General features: G+C 52.5%; 3 protein-coding genes across 3 annotated transcripts; 2 read left to right on the forward strand and 1 right to left on the reverse strand.

The window, feature by feature from the left end:
• The first annotated feature begins 3 nt into the window (after window positions 1–3).
• Window positions 4–10015, forward strand: TGME49_280610 (signal recognition particle receptor alpha subunit). The gene is made up of 16 exons (XM_018781861.1): window positions 4–1017; window positions 1794–1910; window positions 2070–2247; window positions 2628–2783; window positions 3046–3172; window positions 3523–3593; window positions 3770–3895; window positions 4639–4704; window positions 5011–5161; window positions 5895–6024; window positions 6520–6599; window positions 7062–7191; window positions 7738–7887; window positions 8094–8159; window positions 8656–8748; window positions 9140–10015. Exons 2-16 carry the CDS (start codon window positions 1797–1799, stop codon window positions 9170–9172), a joined length of 1671 nt encoding a protein of 556 aa, XP_018637209.1. The 5' UTR covers window positions 4–1017; window positions 1794–1796; the 3' UTR covers window positions 9173–10015.
• A 1459-nt stretch (window positions 10016–11474) lies between these two features.
• TGME49_280605 (hypothetical protein) lies at window positions 11475–15465 on the forward strand. Its single transcript, XM_018781860.1, has one exon. The coding sequence runs from the start codon at window positions 11843–11845 to the stop codon at window positions 15023–15025; it is 3183 nt and encodes a 1060-aa protein (XP_018637210.1). The 5' UTR covers window positions 11475–11842; the 3' UTR covers window positions 15026–15465.
• Window positions 15466–15887: 422 nt separating this feature from the next.
• TGME49_280600 (histidyl-tRNA synthetase (HisRS), putative) lies at window positions 15888–20673 on the reverse strand. Its single transcript, XM_002371413.2, has 2 exons — window positions 16998–20673; window positions 15888–16551 (listed from the first exon to the last, which is right to left on the reverse strand). Exons 1-2 carry the CDS (start codon window positions 20384–20386, stop codon window positions 16182–16184), a joined length of 3759 nt encoding a protein of 1252 aa, XP_002371454.2. The 5' UTR covers window positions 20387–20673; the 3' UTR covers window positions 15888–16181.
• Between the last annotated feature and the right edge of the window lie 973 nt (window positions 20674–21646).

Consider the following 21646-nt stretch of genomic DNA (forward strand, 5'->3'; position numbering starts at 1 on the left):
ACAGTCGGAATTGCCGCCCCCACAGCAGCTGAGAGAGACGAAAGGGAACAGCAGGCGAAGAGAAGGAGAGGAGCCGCTGGGGGTCGGCGGCGAGGCTTTTTCGCAGGACAAGAAATGAGAGAAAAGCGTTTCGTTTTCCTGAGCAACGTTGGTCCCCACTTGGGGAGTTTTCAGCAGAGGAAAAGAACGAAAGTGGAAGGAAAAAGAACCAAAAAGAACCGCACGCGCAAGGAGACAATCCGATCCCGCCGTTGAAAAAAGAAGAGAGGCCGTGAAGAGGAGACGCTGTCGAGGAAAAGCGAGAAAAGGCTGTCTCGATTCCTCCCGTGTGTTGTTAATGCAATCCGGACTCCATTCCGGCGCCGTTCAGAACGCACCAAAGCACACAGCGAGACGGAGAAAGAGGAAAAGAACTTGAAATTGAAGAGTCTACATCTTCGCAGTCTTTCCAGACGTTTTGCGAGAGAGGCAGAGTTCCGTCGCGTTTCTTCCCCGCCTCCCTTGCATCTCCGAGAAACGAAGAATCAACCTCTCTTCCACTACTCTTTTTTTCGCGTTTAACATGGGGGATTTCAAGAAAAGACAACTGAGTATAAAGGGCAGGGCGTGTGGAGACAGATGCCACCGGCATCAGCTGTCAAGGAAAAATTTTCACCTTGCATGTCTGGATCTCGGAAACAAAAGGGGGCAAAGGACAGCGAAAAGCGGGCGCTCTTCCTTTCTCTTCGTTTCTCGACTTTTTCCTTCTTTTCTCTGTCTTGCGCGGTTTATCTAGGTTCTCTCTCGTCTTGTGAATGCTGCTTTTGAATTCGTTTCCATTCTTCTCCACTAATCATCGCCGAGTCTCGTTTTTTCGCTTCTTCGTTCACTTTTCTCGCTGTCTTCCTGCCGTCCGGGAAGAACAGTATCTCTTTCGTTTAACGTTCCTTTTCCTTCACCTTCTCTCCTTTTCCTTCGCTTTTCTATGTCCGACACCGCAACTCCCTTTGTCGCGCCGGGCTCCTCGACTCACACTCGGTCAGTCTCCCTGGTCTTCCTTCTCCACCGGTGAAGACATCCCTTCGTCTCTCGTTTTCTTTTCCTTCTCTCCGCTCTCGCTGCCGAAGAGACGAGCGTGCCTCCTTTTTTTCGGCTTGAATCTCGGAAAAGTACACTCATGCAGCTGAATACAGCGGTGTCTCGTCACTGGTCTCCTGGTTTCTGCAAGACGTCTCCTCTCTGCCGCACCGAGGGCCGAGACGTCTGCCTGTACCTTGTCGGCTGGCTCTACATCTCTTCCTCTCTGCGCAGACTGTGCCTCGTTTCACCCTCTTTCACTTGCATGCAAAACTCACTCGCAACAGAACTCGATGACTCTTCATTTTCTCCTTCTCGCTGCTTCTGGTACAAACATCTAGATACGAACATATGCGCAGTGGAATCTCACGATCGAGGAGTGTTTCGCCGGATCTTTAGACTTTGCTGCAAGGACATCCACCGAAGATGACTCTGAAACTGTTTCCGTGGGCGACTTCTCGTCTCCCTTCTCCCCAGATGTCTCTCCGTCTGCGTATAGTCGTCTGCATAGCATGAGGCACACTCCGGGTGCATGCGTACTTGCAGGTCTGTAGGTCGATGGGGAGACATGGTTCCTTCTGTGCTGTGTTTGACATGTGAGTATGCGAGCATGCATGCGCATGTCTGTAACAACAATGCAATGCTGTAACAGTAGTGTAAGGTGCAGAGAGATGTACATTCAGAACGCCCCTGCAGAGAGCCATTGAGCTCGGCGAACTTTTTCTGTTGTGCTGCAGACAATGATAGATGCGATTTGCGCCTTCTCGCGAGGTGGGGTGGTTCTCTGGAGTTTCTGCTTTGCCAAGGTGCCAAGTTCGCCTTTCGATCACCTTATCAAAAATGTCCTCCTGGAGGTAAGCAGCCCATGCAGCGTTTGTTCTCGGCTTTTTTCGCTTTCTGTCCTTCTTCTCTCTTCTCTTCTTGTTCTGAATGTCTCCTCCCTTCTTCCGCGCCTCTCTCCTGCAGCTCTGGGCACACATACGCGTCGTCAGATGCCGGCTTTTTCATTTCAGGAGCGTTCCGGAAGCTGCAGCGCTACCTTGTCTCCCTATACGCTTCAATGGAAATTTCTGAACAATCTGGAAATCGTCTTCGTCGTCATTTACCGCGGCATCGCGCAACTCGCCTTCTTGGATGCTCTTCTGGACCACACAGCGCTGGCCTTTGTGAAGCACATGGACGGGAAGAACGGTGAGTTGTCAAGTCTCTTCTTTGTTTCGCGTTCTGCCGCGGTTTCTCTGTTCTCTTCTCTTTCTTCGGCCGCGCAGATCACCTCGTCTCTCGCCTTCTTCCTGGTTTCCTTGTCTTTCTTTCTCTCGCGCTCGATCCACTGCGTTCGTCTTCACTCTTCTTCAGGTCGGCTGTTCTTCCTCTCTGTGGTGCCCCCCCCCGCCTCCCCCCGCGTCTCTCTTCAACAGGCGGACCTTCCTCTCTTCTTTTCCGGATAGGCTGTTTCGCTGTCTCTCTGTCTCCCTCGGTCTTCGTCCAGATCTCTGCGTCTCTGAATTCCTCTGCCTTGCGTTCACACTTTCGCCGTCTGTTTTTTCCGGTCCTCGCCTTCTTTGTGTCAGCGCTGGACTTCGTTGCGAGTCCGCCAAGCACAAGCTTCGACGAAGTATTTGTGAAGCTCTTCACTTGTCTGCACCAGCAACAGAAAGAGAAAAAGATGCAGGTGAAGGCCGGTGGGCGGTCTGGCGGCTACAAGGCGAAGAAGAAAGGCGGCGCAGGTGAGACTTAGACGGAGAGATACAAAGTTCCCTCGTTCGCAAGCCTGGCTTGACACGAAGCGAAGCCAAGACCCACGGTGACCTCGCCAGAGAAAAGAGAGAAACATGACGAGGCAGAAGAGAGCAGATCGGAAAAAGGCGTGTAGGGGGGGGCAGCAACCGAGCAAGATGAAAGAAGAGGAGGAGAAGGGCAGGATGAGAGAGAGGCTGTCGGCTGCAATGTTGAGAAGCAGAGCGTTTCTGTGTGTTTTCCATGCGCAAGATGGAGAGGACGACGAGGAAGGAGAAGGCGATGACGCTCGCGGAAAGAAGTCGTCGAGGAGGCCGATGGTGCCTTGGTGCTCCAATCAACGAGTCACCAAGAAAAACATGGATGCTCTGGACTTCAGGTGGGGCGGAAGAAGTTTCTCCCGAAGACGCCACCCTTGCATTCTCTCTTTCTCCGTTGTGGGCCTGTGCATGCTCCGCTTGAAGTCGAAAGTAGGGCAATCGGTCTCAAACACTGGCGTTCTCTTAGGAGTCAGTACTGTGTTTCTCATCTGCGTCCTTCCACTTCCAAGACGAAGAGCTACGCATATTGTTCTGCAGCGCTCAAGCTCGGCCTTGGACGTTTTCTGCTCTTCAGAGACGCCTCGGCTGCGATCTTCGCTATCGGGTGTGTCTGCGTTTTCCGGCTCACAGCTGCACTGTGGTCGCTCGATTTCGAGAGGTTTTCCCCGTTTCTGAAACCTGCCTTCAGCAAGAAGTCACCCCACGGCGAGCTGCCGAACGGAGACGACGCCGTGGCGAGGATGGAACGAGCAACTTACGGTGAGAGAAACGTTCCACTTTTTTCTCGGATGCTGTGTCTTGCCCCGCTTCTCTCGGGTGTTCTCGCTGTCCTCGCTGTGCTTGGCTTCGCGCTTGGTCTCGAGGCGCCTTGTGCGCGCTTCCCCGTTTTCGTCTGGTACGCCTCGACCCGCTGTTTCCCTCTGGGCCATGCCTAGGTGCCGACGAAGCTCTGGAGGAGTCCGAGGACGAAGAGGAGCTGCTGGAAGTGGAGATGAACGAAGAAGCTGCAGCCGCGTCGGGATGGTTTCGAAGCCTCACGTCGAAACTGCAGAGCTTCACAGGTGAGGGAATTGGCGGCAGAAAGCGGTTCTTCTTTGCTGTCTTCCTTTCCTAGTTTCCTTGTGCCCACGAGAGGAACTTTCATCCCTTTCTCTCGCGCAACTTTCACCTGGGTGAGGCAACGAGGATGCAGGCATGAAAATGGCTTTGTCTCAACGCCTTTGCATCCTCGTATATTCCATGGAGACAGACCTCGCACGCGTTCTGTTGTTCACCTTCCACGTCCTACGTTTTCAGTCCTTCATCCCTCACTTCAGTCGTAGGAGCTTCCGGATAGCAAGTCCTTTCCAGTGGTTTGAGCTGAAGTGGTGTCTGACTGGGCAAGAGAGTCCTCCCGCGGCGAGCAGAGACTGTGCGTTTCCGGGAGAACTGGGGGTGGGGAGATCGAAGAACCGCCTTCTGTGAGACTTCAAAAGTTTCTTCTTTCCGCAGCAAACCGTTTGCATGCAGGGAAATGCTTGTGCAAATTTCTCCATGTTGCCGCGGAGGCTTCTCAGCGGCCGCGCGTCGACCTCCGATGCGTCTGCAGAGGTTTCTCGAAGGAAGCCGTGGGGTGTCGCGGCAGGCGGTCGCCGACACAGACTTTTCTCTGATGCGTTTGTCTGAGATGAGGTCTTCAGAGACAGGCGCATGCAGAAGGTGCTACCGTCGGCGTTCCTGGAGAGTTTCGTATGCATATGCGGTCCTTTGCCTTTCGAATGTTGCGCCGACATTGTGGTTTTCGACTGCGTTCTCTGGGCTGCAGGCAACAAGCTGCTCACAAACGCCGACATCGCTGAGGTGCTCCCGGCCTTCCGCGCGCATCTCGCCGGTGCGCGAACTCGAGGAGAGAAAGAAGAAAGCAGAGAGGACGAGAGGAAAAGGAAGGAAACGAGAAGGAGGTGGAGGCTGGGGAAGAGCAAAAAGACAGCGGGATAGAGGAGACAAGGATATGCCAAGAGGGCTGAGACAGAGAGACCAAAGACGAGACTTGACGGACTCCGAAGAGAGTCACCACTGGGAAGTCGAGGATCAAGAAAACAGGAAAACGAACGCGAAACGAGGAGAGATGTGCAGCGCTGCGAGGCCGCGGGTGGAGAGAACTGCCCTCCGAACTGCGATGCTTTTTCTTCTTCAGAAAAGAATGTGGCGGAAGAGGTGATCGACCTCCTTCTCCACTCTGTGCAGTCTCGTCTGAAGGGGACGCGAACCGCCTCCTTCACATCTGTTCACCAGACAGTCCGCATGGCGATGCGCGACGCCATCGTCAAAATCTTGACTCCGAAAAAGTAGGTTGTTTTCCAAGAATTGAAACTGGCCGAGAGAGCTCAATATGATTACATAAATGGACTGTTAACCGCTCTGCAGGCACAGCAGTCTCGACACCTGCAGAGTGGTGGATCTCTAAACCGATCCTTCATGTTGCGTTATCGCTTGATATCGACTAGGGGCGCCTTCTGCTTGTTCACGGAGTTGTGAAGATGTCTGTGTCTTCCATGCGACGCTTTTGGAGATAACTGAGAGGTGCAGTAGTCACACAAACTCCTCGAGGTTCATTCGGTGTTCCCTAAGCGTTTTTCGCGACTTCGAGGGAGCAAATACAGAGGCGCTGGGCTTCTCTTGTTTGTCTGAAGGAGACGGACCTCGCACCGTGTATAGTAGTACCCACAACCAAAATTGGCAAATGCTATGTAGGAGAAGCTGGTCTTCATCATTTCACCACGAAACGAGGAATATGGTACAACTCCTGAAGCTTTTCAGGCGGAATGGGTTTCGATGCTTCTTCGACAAATGAAGCGGCTAGATGCGCGAGAGTGAAGTGTGGTGTTGTGCTGCGGCTTCTGTCCATCTGCGGTTCCCTGGAGTCTTCCCTATTGGGTGGCAGTGTTTTGCGGGGCAGCTAGTGCGTCATATATATAGAAAACTCTTTCTCCCCTCAGAAGCATCAGTGAACAAAGTTAATCCGTTCATCGTCTTACTATTTCTCCCTGGAATCTCCCGCATTTTTTCTCCTCTTTTTAGGACCGTGGACGTTCTGCGCTTGGCTCTAGAGGCGAAGGCTGAAGGTCGAGTTTTTTCAATTGTCTTCTTGGGTGTCAACGGAGTTGGAAAATCTACCAATCTGGCCAAGGTCGCGTACTACCTCAAGCACGTGAGTTTGCCACTCCTTGCATTGCTTTCTATAAACATATATGCATATATATATATATATATATATTTATGTTATAAAAGTGTAAATGTACATTGGTAGATGATTGCGTGGAGAGGGTAATTTCTGTACAGTTTTACCGTTTTTCTCTGTGGGGCCGAATGTGCCGTGGATCGATGTTGTCGACGTATACGCGTTTCACGTAGAGAACTTGTCTGTGTTTTTCACATGTGTTCGTGTATGTCTCTTTATTTGTGGTGTATGCGTTAAACGGTCTGCCTGTCTTGTATGTCCGTGAGGAGCCCATCTCTGAGAACCTTGAAGGAGTTTGGAGAGCCTTTTTCGTCGTTGGTAGCGACTGTGTATCCTTCCGCAGTACTTCCTTTGTCACAGCGTTGGAGCTTTGAGTGCACATGGAGTGCTGCGTTTTTTCTCTTCTGCGTCTGGCGGTCTCTTGGTTGTTTAATCATGGGTTTCGAACGTTTTCTCTTCTCCCAGAAAGGCAATCTCGACGTATTAATCGCCGCATGCGACACCTTCCGTGCTGGAGCTGTGGAGCAGCTGCGGACGCATTCGAGGTGAGGAGACAGCTGCGGAACCGAGAGTGAAATGGGCGCGCTAGACGCCTTCGAAACTGTTCACTTTGTTTTTCCAGTCCGTCATGTTTCGCGGGCGTTCTGCTCTATCACGGGAGAGCAGACAGTTCTTCTCTCAGAGTCGCAGTCAAATGCGCACAGCCCCCTTCCACGCTTTTGTCCAGAACGAGATCCATTCTCTTTCAAGTGTCGACTCTCTCTCTGTGCAAGAGAGCACCTGGTGCGTAGCTGAGCAGCGACGGTCATCCCGCATTCTTTGTTCTTTTTCTTTCTTTTTTGTTCCCTCCACTTCGTCGTTCTCTTCTCTTCTTCGTGTCTCACCACTTCTGCTTCTCGTTGCCTGCTCCAGTCTCTTCTTTCTTCTCCCGCCTCTGCGTCTCCCTGCGTATCTGTCTCGCTGCTCGTCTCCCAGCGCCTTTCTCGCGTCTGTCTTCATTGCCTCAGGTGTCTCCAGGTTCCGCTCTTCGAGAGAGGCTACGGAAAAGATGCCGCGGCGATCGCTCGCGAGGCCCTGGCGACGGCGCGTCAAGAAGGCAGAGATGTTGTCCTCATTGACACTGCCGGGCGCATGCAGGTAGAGAAAAATGCTTTTTTGAGATTCTTTCCAATCCTTCGCTGCTCTCGTCCCCCGCTGCGTGTGTGTGTGTCTCTCTCTCTCTCTACCGCTACACTTCTACGCACAGGCGTACGGTGGACTAGCCAGCAAGTTTGGACTGACTCACGTATCTGAAGCTGTGTTCTAGCGCTGTGATAGTGGAGAAGGGAGGTTCCAAATGGCTATGGTGACAGTAAAAATCCCCCAGGAATGTGTTTGTAACCATGGTATTTCATAGCCTAGGAGAGCAGTGACTTGCGTGGGCAAGGCCATGTGCTGCCTCTGTGGTGTGACGTGGAGTTTTCGTCTCCAGGGAACAAGCATTGAGAGCCTAGTGAAGGTGACCACTACTGTAGATTATGGAACGAAATCAACAGCAAGTGTCAGGATATAAAAAGGGATCAGGGTCTTCATTGGTTTCTTTCTTCTTTGCATTTCCTCCGATCTCTGTCGTACTGTGTTTCTGTTTGCCCTTCATGGTTTTTCGTGTATGTGTCATGCTTCTGTGTCTCTTCGGCATCTTAGGACAACGAGCCTCTCATGCGCTCTCTCGCGAAGCTGGTTGCGATGAACAGTCCCGACATGATTCTGTTTGTTGGCGAGGCTCTGGTCGGAAACGACGCCGTCGACCAGCTGAAGAAATTCAATCAAGCTCTCGTAGACCTCACTGCTCTCGTAAGTGAACGATCAGAGACAGGGTGTCCTCGTTCGTTTTAGCGGTCTGTTTTCTTTCTCTTCACGTTGTGCTTGCTTCTTGCACTCTCTTCGTCCTTCCTGTTTTTCGAGTTTCTTTCTGTCTCGCCTCGATGTTTGTTCGATTCTCTGCGTCTTCGCTCCAACTTTTCAACGGCGCTTTCGTGATGCTTCTGTCCCCTCGGCAGGGTGGTCGTCCTCCCCGTACCGTCGACGGCATCATTCTCACCAAGTTCGACACAGTCGACGATAAGGTAGGTTCGGAATCCGTCACATCCCTTCAGGAGAAACAGGACTTTGCTGATTCTATTCGCGCGGGTCTTCTTCGCGGTGTGGACGATGTGAAACACTCGGGCGAAAAGCCGACAACGGAGAACCGCCTCTATCACAAATGCACGCACATGCATACGTATATATATATATAGATAGATAGATAGATAGATAGATAGATAGATGTATTGGGTGTTTGTGATGTGTACGCGGATGTATGTGTTTGTGTGCATACATGAGTTCATTTTCCTGTGCATCGGAGAGAAAAGTGTGTGTCTGTGTGAGTCATTCGTTTTAGGCAAGAAAGTTGTTCGCGATATGGCTTGCGCAGGTGCCAGAGTTCTGTCTTCCTGGCGTTGCTGGCGCGCAGGTCTGTTGTGTTGTATCATGTCCTAATGTGAAGAGCCGTAGAAAGGCGTCACGATCTTTTGCAGGTTCCTCGGCGACATGTTTTCCTCAGATCATGCTTGTGTTTGGCAGGTGGGCGCAGCGTTGTCAATGGTATACATCACGGGTCAGCCTGTCGTCTTTGTCGGAACGGGCCAGAAGTATCCGAACTTGAAGAAACTGAATGTAAGTTCCACTTTCCATGTTCTGTTGTTTTACAGTTCACAGTGCCCCGTTTCCGACTCCCCTCAGGGAAGTTCAGTTCACAAAGCACACACCGTAGCGAGTTAGAGGCGGGGGGCATGCACACGGTAAATGTACAGCCCTGTAGAAGAAGCAGAGGAGGTCGCTGGAGAAACAGGTGAAGCAGTGGCTACATAGTCCAACTGATACGCATGTTCATCTACACTTATGTAGGTTCACGTATAATTTATTGACACATATTTATGCAGACGTACATGCATTCAAGGGGCTCGAGTGCGTAGGAGTTGATGCGGAACTTCAGGCGCAGGAGAGGTCCTTTTTCGGTACTGTTTCATTATGTCGCGTGTGTGTTTCGTTTATGTGTCGCGCGCAGCCGACGATGGTCGTCAAGGCGTTGCTGGACTGAACTTCGTTGGAAAGTTGAAATGTTTAGTGTGGATTTACGGTGAGAGTTTTGGGAGCAAGCCCCGTTCAGAGGCGTGACGAGATTGAAAGGAAACCCACGGCTCCAACATGAGCACACTTCGGACAAGCACAACTGTCCAAGTGTCGTGTGCGTTTCGTGTATATATGAGTTATGTCAGTTGTCCGGAGACACTCGATGCTTCCGTCCAGGGTGGACCTGATGCCGGCTTCTCGTATCCACTTTTTCGTCTGTTTGCCCCCCTAATTTTCTTGTTTTCTACGGCACTTTTTAAATGAGGCGATCCAATGTCGTGCTCGCCTCTTTGTTTTCTTCTGACCCTCCGCTGAAACTTTGGTGGCACACTGCTCACGGAATGTTAAAAGCGCGTGCAGTGCGTGGTGGCAACCGTATCGTATCTCGTACATCGACCGACACAGCAAATATGTGCGACTATGTGCATTTCCTTAGCTTTTCGGATTTCCTTAATGCTAATTAGGGAGTTGTGTGCACACGCGGGTCTTCCGGGTATGCCGCAGAGGCATTTTTCTATCTATGCGTTGTCCGTGCCCGTAGTCAGTTGTTTCTACGAAACAGTTGAAGAGGGATGTTCGAGACGCTCTCGTAGGTGGGTGGTCGTATCACACAGGTGCGGCGGGAGCGAGAGAGAGTTCTTCGGAACCGCTTTCTGGGTTTGTCTTTCCCTTCACGTTCTGTTTTTCTCGATCAAAGGCATGTTAAACATCGCGCCTTTGCGTGTTGTTCTCGTGGGGAAACGAACGAGTGTGTTCTCTCCGAAAACGACGGACACCTGCTTCCACATCTTATGGCTTGCCCAGAAAAAGAAACCCTGGCACGCAGTTTACGGTTTACACACATTCCCCTTTCGAAACAGCTTCGCTCACGCCTAGACACAGCTCTTGAAGAAACTATGCAGGCACTTTTTTAGCGAACACAGAAAAATAAATGCGTCCATTCCATCGATTCTACAGCAACGGGATGGTTCCATTTCGGACGGGCTGCGCTTCGTTCGTTGCTTATGGCCTCCTTTCGCTCTGAAAGAAACAGTCGTCTTCACTGAATTACCGCGGTGAAAGTAGGTGACTGAGTGGAGAAAGACCTGGGTCGCGTCGGGTCGGGGGCGCTCCACTGGAGAAAGCGTGCACATGCACAGCGTAGGGAATCGTCAAAGGGCGGTAGGTCCGAATATTCGGCAACAGATTCACTCATTGTAGCAGAACCTCTGCGTGGTCACGGTTGGTGTCGCTCTCCATGTCACAAAAGGCGAATAGTTTTCGTTTGTCGGCCTTCTCAGTGTACCGTGGTTGTGAGAACAGTGATGCGGCGCAGCATGCTGAAGAACAGAAGGCGATTTGAAATCGACATAAACCGAAGTTATGCTGTCACACACACAGCATTACCAGGTTCATCCTTGCGGTTGAGCTGCGAACTCGGGGCCGTCTAGACTATAACCCGTCACTAGTATTACAGCTTCACCCTTTCCCTATTTCTACACAGGGCTTCACGGAAGACATCTATTTCCACACTGAATAGTGACTGCCAAGTGCCCCGCTACCCCTCATTCGTTATTCTCCTAGATTATGTGTACGCTACATGTTACTTGAGTGGGACGCAACTCAACTGTCGCCAGCCGCTACAACACTGCCAGAGGCCGAAGAGCACTTGAACCGACAGAGCAAGAACGTAGAGCCCCTGAGCTGGCGAATGCAAACATGGACTCGCCAAAAAGCGCTGTCACATGAAGGCAAGATGATTTAGGATCTCGTAAGCACTTGATCATGTTATTTAGTCGGTATTACTGGCAGTAAAACACGTTTACTCTTTGACTGAAGATTGAATTTCGCTTGTGTGATAATGTTGTGGAAAGATCATCTACGGGCTTAAATGACCAGCGTGCCAGTAGGAAACTGACAGTCATCGATGTTCCACCTCTCATCCACTGCATGTTCCAGTTTACACGAGTACATTGAAAATGCCATCCTTCTAGTCTAGGGGTAGTCGCGGGCTTCGGGAGGCTGGCCAGAGGCTTTCGGCATCATTCTCGTTGTTTTTTCACTCACACCTTGCGTCTCCAGTTTCAAATGTGGTCTTCCTTTTTGGGCATGCATTTTTTCGAATAAAACGATGGTGCTTGCAAACAGCAGCTCTCAGGTCGACTGCACTCGTACTGTGTTCTTTAACATTTGTCGTTCCTCTTCGTGAGACCAACGCATGTCTCATCTGGTGCGTGGGTGTGTTGAAGTCCCGTTCTAGACCCATTTTCGGTCGGGGCAGTCCTGGCTTTATATTGCATTTTGTTGTGGTCCATTTCGTGAACGGCGGCTAGAGCACTCAGCAATTTGTTGTTGATGAGGCTGGTCTTCAAACAGAAAGCTGCCCCACGGTTTTCTTTCATATTAGACTAGTCTCATAGCCCGGAAATGCCTCAAGTATTTTTCATACCGGTTTTGCTTCATGCATACTTTGCGCAATCCCGCGACTCCTGCTTGCCCGCCAGTGCCCCCACTTGCCAGGATGTTGTGCTTCCTCTCCTACCCAATCTGTGGCATGTACGCAGTACACTCCCTGTCTATCATGAGCGGTCGTGGTGGACACAGCTGACATTCCAGTAGGTTGGTTGGCTGCGTCCTTTAGTGAGAGTCACAGTTGGAGATGCCCAACCGAAAGACAAGACACTTGAAGAATAACTTTGGGTCTCTCCCCCTGGGTGGAATGTGGCTGATCCCGCGTGGATCAAAAAGAATGTCGTTGCCTGTCTTCCAACCAGACTCTGCCGTGCGTGTATCTCTCATTCGAGAGCATGATGAGGAACGTATGAGGTACACCCTGAGTCCAGGGCAAAAGAATAAACGACTATGGCGCCACAGAGAGTCTCAGCTGCTCTACCGTCTCCTCGTAGCTTTTTTTACCATCTTTTCTCTGTTCCGTGCATCGCCGTCTGCACAGCGAATTGAAGATGTTTTCGTCATAGCAGTCAGGTTTCTACCCACCCTTGTGTCGGCTTGTGGTCCTCCAGAATCAGTTGTCAGTGTGGAACATGCCGCTACGGATAACCCTCCTTTCCGGTCGGCGGCAAAGAGAGATCCCCACCCAGACGGCCTGTCCAATACTCCTGTCGCCTTGACTACTCTGTCAACAGCGCACGAAGCGACGCCGCCATTTGCTGCAGCAAACCGTGGGTCCCCAAACAGCCGTGTCCCACTGCCAGAACAGAGCACCCACCGGCAGCAATATCCAACCCCACCTATCTATGCCTTCGCAAAGCAGTGGCTTTTTTCAGTGCCTCAGTCTCTGAGAGAGAAAGTGATGACGCACTCTGTGACTTCAGCAAAAGGGCGCGTTGTCAGCGAGGGGCAGACCTCATGGGAAAGGGCGGCCTTCCGCCGCCTTGCCACAGAACGCCTCTTGGTGAAAGATCACGCCTTATCAAATGCTGGACGCTACCTTACACCTCTTCGAACTCTATTTGAAACGGAGAACGGAACTGGTACTCATGGTCGTTTGCCTCCACAGTCCGTGGTTGTGCTGGACCGTGCTGGAGGTTCACCTCTAGATATACTTGTCTCGCTCATTGATGAAGCAGACGGGGCATACATTGCGCCTGAGAGTGTAATCGGGAAGTCACCCACACATACTGAAACAACATTTGAGCGGGCAGGAGGCCAACTGGGCAGCTCCACGTTATTTGGTAGAATCATAACGCGAATTGCACCCCTTCATGCAATCCCGGATAATGCCGCGTTGTATGTTGATCTTCGCACGTATGCGGCGAGCGCATGCGGTACACAGAATTTAAATGCAGACTTCAAACAACCAGACAGTCCAAAAGAGGATTTACAGGAGGGAAGCAAGAAGAAAACAGAATTCACCGTCATGGATTTTGACGAATCTCAACAGTCTAGAGATGGCAGCCGCCCTCCGGAAAGGCACACACTCACCGAGCCAGTACTGCAAATCATCTCTGTTGATTGGCAGGCGTTTTCACAACGGCAGCGACCCGAAGGTCTGCCAGCTGTGGCAGGTTTTGAAGCAGTGGCGTTAGCTTCTGACTCGCAGCAAGTGACTATCAATGGACGGACGAGTTCAGTGGACAACGCGGAGCCTTCGAGCTCAGATGACGGCAAATCCGGGCGGGGAAACTCAATATTCCCCTGCGATCCCAGCAACAATGAATGTCGAAACTCGTTTGTGCCCCTTGAGGCTGAGTCGCTATCCAAAGGCAGTAAGGTTGAAGCAAATGGTGTCGAATTTCTGCCTCCGAACCCAACAGTCGCGTTGAAGCAGAGGGGGGACCACTCAAGAGGTGGTGGACTGTCGCCGGAGGTGAGTCATTTCCTTTCGTCGGTCGCCTCGAAATTCGCAAGTGCGGCGCGAGCGGCTGAGCAGGCATCCCAGGCAGCCGTCATCCGCGAAGGGAATCCTTACCATCCACAGGACGAGTCACACCGTGCGGCAAACAGCGGCGCGAGCAGGAACGCAGGAATTCTGGAAGGTGCCGATATGGAAATGAAGGCTCCAGAGAAGCACGGAGGAATTGCGTTGATGCGATGCGTGCGCCGTCGAAAAAATGAGTTGCATGGAAGCGTTGTCAATACAGACATGAAAGCGGCAGATGGTACTGAGAGTTGGTCTATAAGCCCATCCAAAGCGAGTGGAGAAGAGGCACAAGGCTCAGATTTGGTCGAGAAAGATCTGTTTCGCCTCGTTCCCATACGGCTGGTTCCTGCGGTACCGGGCTGCAAAAGCCAGGTTCAAATAAAATGCCGTGAAGAGGTTGTTAAAGATAGTGAACCAAACGCTACCGTTCCTATCTCAGAGGGAGGCCTTAGGCCAGAGAGGGTACAAAAGAGTTTAAATCTCTGTGATGTAAATCTTGCATCCAGCAAACCTCTTGAACCTTCTCCCTGTACGGCGATCAGCCCGCCGCGACAAGCAGTACTCCGGTGGGCGGCACCGGAAGCAAAAAGGTGGGCAGAGGGAATGTTGTTGGCACACGGAAAACGGTTCAATGCGCGTCCGTCTGTGCAAGCCACAACTACGTTCAGCCACTCTTCTCATTATGGTGAAAGTCAAACACAGAACGAGGATGGCGAGCGAGATGTAGCCATTCCTGTTTGGGTCTTGGAAATACCCGTGGACCATATTTTGGATGTTCCAGATCAAGAAGCAGCTCCGGGCTGCGTGCGGGAACAGGACAGTGCTCAGAAAAGAAAACACAGTCGATTGCCGGGAAGGGCACTCTCCTCGTGTGGTATCACGAGTGCGTTTTGGCACCCATCGGTACAGAAGCTGATGACGGTGCAACTGCATCTCGACAGTCTACGACAGCAGTGCACATTACACGCCAGCAGCTGTTGGGAAAAACAGTCAAAAACCCAAACCAGTTCCACAATTGCAGCGGAAACGGGGCAATCCAAATACCCGTCGAACGGTGCCAGAGTTGGGGACGGAGACAAAACTCTCGCCTTTGCTGAAATGAACGGTTCGGGCTTTTCTCAGAGAGCGGAGAGAAGGGTCAGTGGCGTTCCAGAAGCGACCTTGTCTCTTCTCTGGACATCGCCATCCAACAGAGAAACTCGGAAGCGGCTGCCAGCCGAAAAACAAGATTCAGAAGAGAATCGTGGAAACAGGGAAAGTGCCTTATACATCATCGGCCAACCCTCGTCAAATGTAGACATGGACGACGAAGAGCAGCTGTGGGTAAAATGTAGCACACATTTGCCCGTTCTTTCGCAGAAAAAAAGCTTGAATGGACCATTGCAAACATCAGCGTGTCACACTCACCCAATTCCTGTTTTCCTGAAAGTCAACATCTCGGAAAACAGGACTACGTGAGATTGCACAGAATGTTCGTGAGCTTAGATGAACATGCGTGGTCTAACAAATGGTTCTCTGCACTACCCGCGTGAGGACACTGCGTACATAGTAATCAGCGAAACGTGAGTCAGTTGTAGTATTGACGTGGATTACGGTAGATCGTGCGTTTTCACGAAATGTGCAATTTCCCAAAGTTTGAGTCCGGTCTCTTTCTGTTATTCCGTTGATCCGACGATCGTACAACTCAAGAGCTTTCCGTTTCTGGGGATCGATAAGAGGAATTGGTGACTAGAGAGATGAGACGAACTTGCCCCCAATCGAATGTAAACAGTGTTCGGCTGTTGACGCAAGCTCTAGAGATGACCTCTTTGACGAATACCCAAAATCTGCGCCTCTGGTTCGAACAGACTAGGATTGGGAAGCGGCGTGAAGTGCGACCAGAGCATAAGCATCTAAATGTGCACGAATCGATTTCAGATGGTGCTGATGGATACAAATGCTCTAACTCTAAAACTTTTGTCTTCGAGTTCATTCATCGTTTGTCCTCGGCCACGCTACATTCACAAATCAGAATCGTTGTGTGGCAAAGAAAAAAGCAACGTTTTCTGAGGGTCGGTTCCGAGATAACCTGCTAGTTTACTGGTCAGCAAAAGTTACGAAGAGAGCAGACATTATGTCGCCGGCTGTCTTCAGGAGGAATCGCTACATCCTGGCGCATACAGATGACCGGCTATAGTCTCGCGACGATCTTCGCCTTCCTTGTGTGGCGCCTACGGTCTTGAGCTACAATGGGTAACGCGTAGAGGCTTTCGAACGTGCAACAAATGAAAACTGGGTAACCGCCCCACTGTTTTCCGGCGGCGAAAGCCTGCCCTTCTATCTGCAAGGTATAAAGTCTGCGTCGATCTGTCCAATGCGGCAGCATCCGTCACCGAAAACACATTCTCTTTAATCCACCAGTTTTAGTGCTGGGATGAGAATGACGCCGGACAACGAACATTTCCTCCGTCCACTCCTTTCTCATTCAAACGACACTTCATGCTTCACAAGGCAAATGCCATTTAGGTGCCAGAGCATAGAGAGACAGTCTTCGATCCGTGGGTGTAGACAGAAGCAAAACGTTGGCCACTGGGGTAATTTGCCCCCAAAACTCCACATCCGTAGATCTGTGGATTTACGCCCCATCAGCGTTGACCACTGCGGCAGTGTCAAAGACGCGCCTTTTCATGCGCTCGAGCGTTGTGCCGTGTTGGCAAAAGTAGGCCTTTATGACCTGAGGCAGCTGATCCAAAGATACTTCTTCCTCTTTTTCGCCTGCGCTGCCTTCCCCATTTGTGTCGGGGCGCTTCACGTCGTCGTCATACCACAGCTGCCGGACTTTCGCCGTGTTCCTCTTCAGTTCTTCTTCCCCGAGAATAACCAGCAGAGGAATTCGCCTCTGGCAAGCCATGTCCATCTGCTTTTTCAGCTTTGCCCCGGCACCGTAGAAAAACTCCGCTGCGATTCCATTCCTCCAGAGGGAACCTGCAACGCTCATGCATGCTCTGAAAAAACACAGGAAGAAAAAAAGCAAACGATACTGAGCAATGCAGGTAACCTACGATAAGACTGAATTCGCGAAAGCGAAAAAGATGCCCAACACAGCAGATGAAGAATCAAATCAGCCCCCCCCCCGAACTCACCCCCCGCGGCACGCACAGGAGACCGACAAAACTGTTCTGCAGTGCAATCTAGTCACTTTGATTTCTCTGTTGTTCACCATGTCTCCTCATAGGAGCATCTGTTCACCTGCATATCTACACACAAATCTGTATGCCTATTAACACCTTTACTCAACTTGGAGTTACGTGCCTCTCTTGCGTGGAACGTCCGGTGTCTTCTAGCCTCAACAAGTACGCGCACGTGGACAAGAAAATCGTGTCTCGGACCTCCGAGCAAAATGGTGTGTCTGTTTTCGGCCGTGTTCCAGCTCGAAACAGATGTGACGTACTTGAGCATGTTGTCACCGACGGAGCAGACGAGGACGTCGGTGAAGCTCTCGCGTACAAGACTGGGAACCTCCTGAGTTGCTTTTTCCTTTTTCTTCTTTTTCTTGTCTCCGGCATGTTCGTCTTCCTCGGCCGTTGGAGCGGCAGCCATGCCGAGGCTCTTCTCTACCATGCGGAACAGCCTCTCGACGCCGACACTCATCCCCACCGCAGGGACATCGCGGCCGCTGAACATGCCAACCAGTTTATCGTATCTTCCACCTCCGCCTACAGACCCGACTGCCGCGCCGTCGGTGCCTACGAGAACGGCTTCAAAGATTACGCCGCTGTAGTAGTCGAGACCCCTGGCCAGGGAGAGGTCGAAGATGGCCTCATCGGTCTGAACACCCATGGCTTCGATGTACTGGGAGAAGATCTCCATTTCCTGGAGAGCGAGGGCCACCTTTTCGTTGCTCGCAAAGTCCGGCTTCTTGCTCAAGTCGGCGATGATCTGGGAAAAGGTTCCCCGCATCTGCACGAGTTCCCCCAACCGGTCGGCGACGTCGGCAGCGACGCCCTTCGTGTCCACGAGCTCCCGTCTGACGGCGGCCCAAGGTTCTTTGTCCAGCTTGTCAATCGACGAGCATGCAGTTGTGAATTTGTCGGCGGGGAGTCCGCACACTTCCATCATGCCATCAAGAAGCACGCGGTGGTTGGTCTTCACGTGGAACTTGCCAACCATTCCCTGAAGAGTTCTCAACGCCTCGACCATAATGCACACCGCCTCGGCGTCCGGAACCATCTTGACTGGGGAGACACCCGCGATGTCGAAGTCGCACTGGTAGAATTCGCGGAAGCGGCCTCTGTTCATTTGAGGCTCATCTCGCCGATACACTTTGCCAATATGGAAGCGCCGAATCTTTTCGATGTCGTGGCTCGCGACATAACGCGCAAACGGGACCGTCAAGTCGTAGCGCAGAGACAGCTGCTCACCGCCTTGGTCCTTCAGGTCATACACCAACTTCTGGTTTTCGCCGTACTTCCCCAGCAGCGTCTCTCTCAGCTCAAACACGGGTGTGTCGATCTCGACGCCGCCGTGGCGCCGAAAGACCTCTCGGACGGATCCGAGCACGAGTTCGCGAACCGCCATCTGAGCAGGTCCGAAGTCCTGCGTTCCCTTCGCTGCCTTAGGCACACGCCGCACCTGGTTGATCGGGGTGAGGAGAACCTCCAGGTGTCCCTCTTGGTCGCAAAAAGCAGGCACAGAGGCAGGGGCTCCCGCACTCAGCGCAGCCGCCGCGCCAGCCTCCTCAGGCCCGCCAGCGAGAAGCAGCGCACGCAGCGCAGCCAAGCAAACGTCTCCGTCGCTCGGCCCGTGTTCAGAGTGAACTGCACACTGAGGTTGGCCGCACGTCCCCGAGGTGAGGCCTCCTTTCGACAGCGTCTCTCGGACGAGCGCAGTGAGATATTGCTGGTAACGGCGGGTCCCGTGACTCATCCCATACCTGCTTCCGATCTTCTTCTTGCCCTTGGGCTGCCTCTCGGCCTTCGCCACGGCGTCCAGGAAGGCCCTGACATCTGCAAACTCAATGATCTGGAGCAGCAGCGCTGTCTGCAGGGCGGAGATTTCCTGGAGCGCGACGAGTCGCTCTTCAATCTGGAACACGAGCTCCGTGCCGGGGTCTGCTGAAGCCTGCTCACGGGAAGCCGCCAGCCCGTCTGAAAAACGTGCAACTCTCTGCGTCACGTCTGTCACACGCATGCAGCGCCCTCCGGCGGTGCCTACACCCAAGTAAACATTGCAGTCGGGTTTCTCTGGGGGTTTGAAGGCGTTCGCTTGGCCTTCCTCGCCTTCCTCTTCCAACGCTGGCCACTCGCCACCTTTCAAAGAATCCGGAGCGAGTTCCGCACTGGCCGCGAGAAGCGTTTGGAGGATGCCAGCGAGGCACGGCAGCAAAGAGTCCAGCGCCATCTTGACGCTCATGGCACTGGGGCGGAACAGAGCCGCTGGCGAAGCTGGTGAAGGAGAGGAGCAGATGTCTGCTGTTCTTTCGTCGATCATCCGAGAGAGCCCCGCATCTGGACACATCGACTCGAGGCTCTCGGACGGAAGCGGCGTGACGGAGCCCGGGCGCTCTGCGACGTTCTTCAGCTCGGCATTGAGGTAAACAGACAGACTCTGGAGCGCTTCGCGGAGATTCCCTAGCGCGGGGAGGAGGAGAGCGAGAGAGGGACATGTGGCATTGACCTCAGCGACACTCTTTCGGCTGCTCGCAGGCAGCTTGCTGTCGTGCAGGAGGTTGCCGATGTTCGTCGCGGACTTCTCGATTCCCTTAATGGGAGGCAGGCGACGCTGCTGGTGGCTGAAGAAGTCTGTGGGAACCAACAGCGCCTCCGTCAGAAGAGCTGCATTGCAGTCTTGCAGTGTCACGAGCACCGAAAGCAGACGCGAGGCGACAAAGAGGCGGCCTGCCACCTCGCTACACCCGCCGCAAAAGGCTGCTGCTTCGTCTATAGAAATCGCTTGCGGAGCAGAAGGGTCGGCCTTCGCCAAGTGCTCTACGGCACCGTTCAACATATACTGAAGAGCGCTCGGATACGTTGAGAAGGGGGCGAGAGGAACTGAAGAAGCGAGGGGGAGAGGGTGGCGGGGAAGCTTGGTCACCGGAGGAGAGGCCTCGTTGAGAAGAGAACAGAGCGAGGTGAGAATCCCCGTGCGCACACCCCCCGCATTATTCAGTAAAGACACGATTCGCAGGACTGCCGTGGCCCGTACCGCAGTAGAATGAAGGACAGGCGCTCCTTCCGGCAGCGCTGGAAGATTGAGAGACGAGAAACACTCAGTGTTTCCCCCTTGGGGAAAACGGCGTCCGAACTCACGCGAGAGCTTCGGAACCACAGCTGGGTCGACGACACAGGCAAAGTTTCCGAAAGTGTATGCGGACAGCTCGTCAAGAGTTAGGGGACGCGACCCCAGGGGTGGTGGAGGCACGCTTGACGCCATTTTCCCTGTGGAGAGCCCGCCAGCTGCAAACGTCTTGGTACTCGGAAGCGTGCACACACCACGCACGAACGGTTGACAGAGCAAAAGCCACAACGAATTTGGGTAACCTGGGAAGCAACGGCGCCGGCTCTCGCGCGGGCACGGCGGAAACGTTCGTCCGTGGAGTGACGCGGACGATGCAGTCGGCGACTGCCACCAGTCCAGATACCGGGCAGAGCAAAACCGAATCCCCGCGGAACGCGGCACAAAGCTGCCAAAAACACTGGCTCCAAGACCTTGGCCACTTCGTCTCGCGGGAGAAATACAAGGGAACCAAAGAATACCTTTCTGCGAGACGGGATGCACGTGATGTGGGGAATAGAGACAACGGCTCAGGCCGCGAGACGAGCGGATTTTCGACGGAAGCATGCGAAGTGCCAGAAAAAGGAAATTGCCACAACTTGAATCTTACCGGTTTGAAGTGGCCATCTTTTTGTGGACATGCGAGAAAAAAGTGCCGCTCCTGTAGCCTTCAAAATCCATCGTAAAACGCAGGTGGTAACTATTGCTGGCCTATCAAAACGATGGACAGCGGAGAGCGAACAGACACACGTGTTGCTGACTGCTGTTGCAAGCCGGGTTGGGCGCACATCCAAGATCGAGCACTGGAGCCATCGAAGTGATCGATATTGTTCTCATAGCTGAAAGTACCAAAGAGCTAGTCATCAATCGAGTTTCTCACGGTGTCAAGAGATTCTTGAGAAAAGAGGGACAGCCAACAGTGGCACCGGTCATCTCCGGGGCTGTCAATCGCCAAGTGACTAGCAGTCGTTCGCTGCGCCTTTGCACAGGGTGTTCGCGAGGAAGATGCTATTAAAGGAAGATGCGCGACTCTTGTTTCTTTGTTCAACGAAGACGTTACACCAATTCAGGCAGGGCGACCAGGAGAGAAAGGCGCCTCGAGACTTGGGAATTTGAGCGATAGCCAGTAAGAAGAACCTGCACAGTTTCTGAAGAGTGACCAGGTGACGCCGTGAACGACCAAGAATGATCAATCTGGTGTCCGTACACCTGAGGGAGAATTGCTGAACATGAACCGACAACGAAATACTCTGGCTTTCGTGACTTCTTAGGATGGTTGGCGTCCTCGTAAATAGAGATCTTCTCAGTCGGCAATAACAGAGCTGTTGGGCACGGACGCCATTCATCGCCAGTATATTGAACAGAGAGGAGTAAACCCCAAAGCCAAGATAGAGCTCAGAGTTTTGCAGTTCGACGGCGTATGCCTTCAGAATCGTAGGCGGAGCGCATCGGTACGAGCCTTCCCCCTGTCCAGTTCCAAAAAACATGCCACAGTACAAAAAGGCTAGCGACATTGGAGAGGTACATTGTCGTTTTTGTAAAGAGCTTTTTCCTAACTTTTAGGTCCGCAGCCGGTGCCTAGACACATTTGCCCTGACGTCTTTCTGCTGAAGAAAAAGACTCTACCAAGTTTCATTCTGAGGCACCGGCGGCGGCCTCTACAAGTCATTGCCAACCGGTTGTAAAACAAAGCCGTTTCTCGACCGGGGCACAAGCGAAGAGAGGCTTCCTTTTTGCAGTATGGGGGTGGAGCCTTTACGAGTATTCTGCTCTACTAATGCTCTACTTCTTGTAGAGACGTTCGTCAAGAAGCCCAAGGCTCCTGCA

The sequence above is a fragment of the Toxoplasma gondii genome, chromosome VIIa, assembly GCF_000006565.2.
Source record: "Toxoplasma gondii ME49 chromosome VIIa, whole genome shotgun sequence".
NCBI classification, from domain to species: domain Eukaryota; phylum Apicomplexa; class Conoidasida; order Eucoccidiorida; family Sarcocystidae; genus Toxoplasma; species Toxoplasma gondii.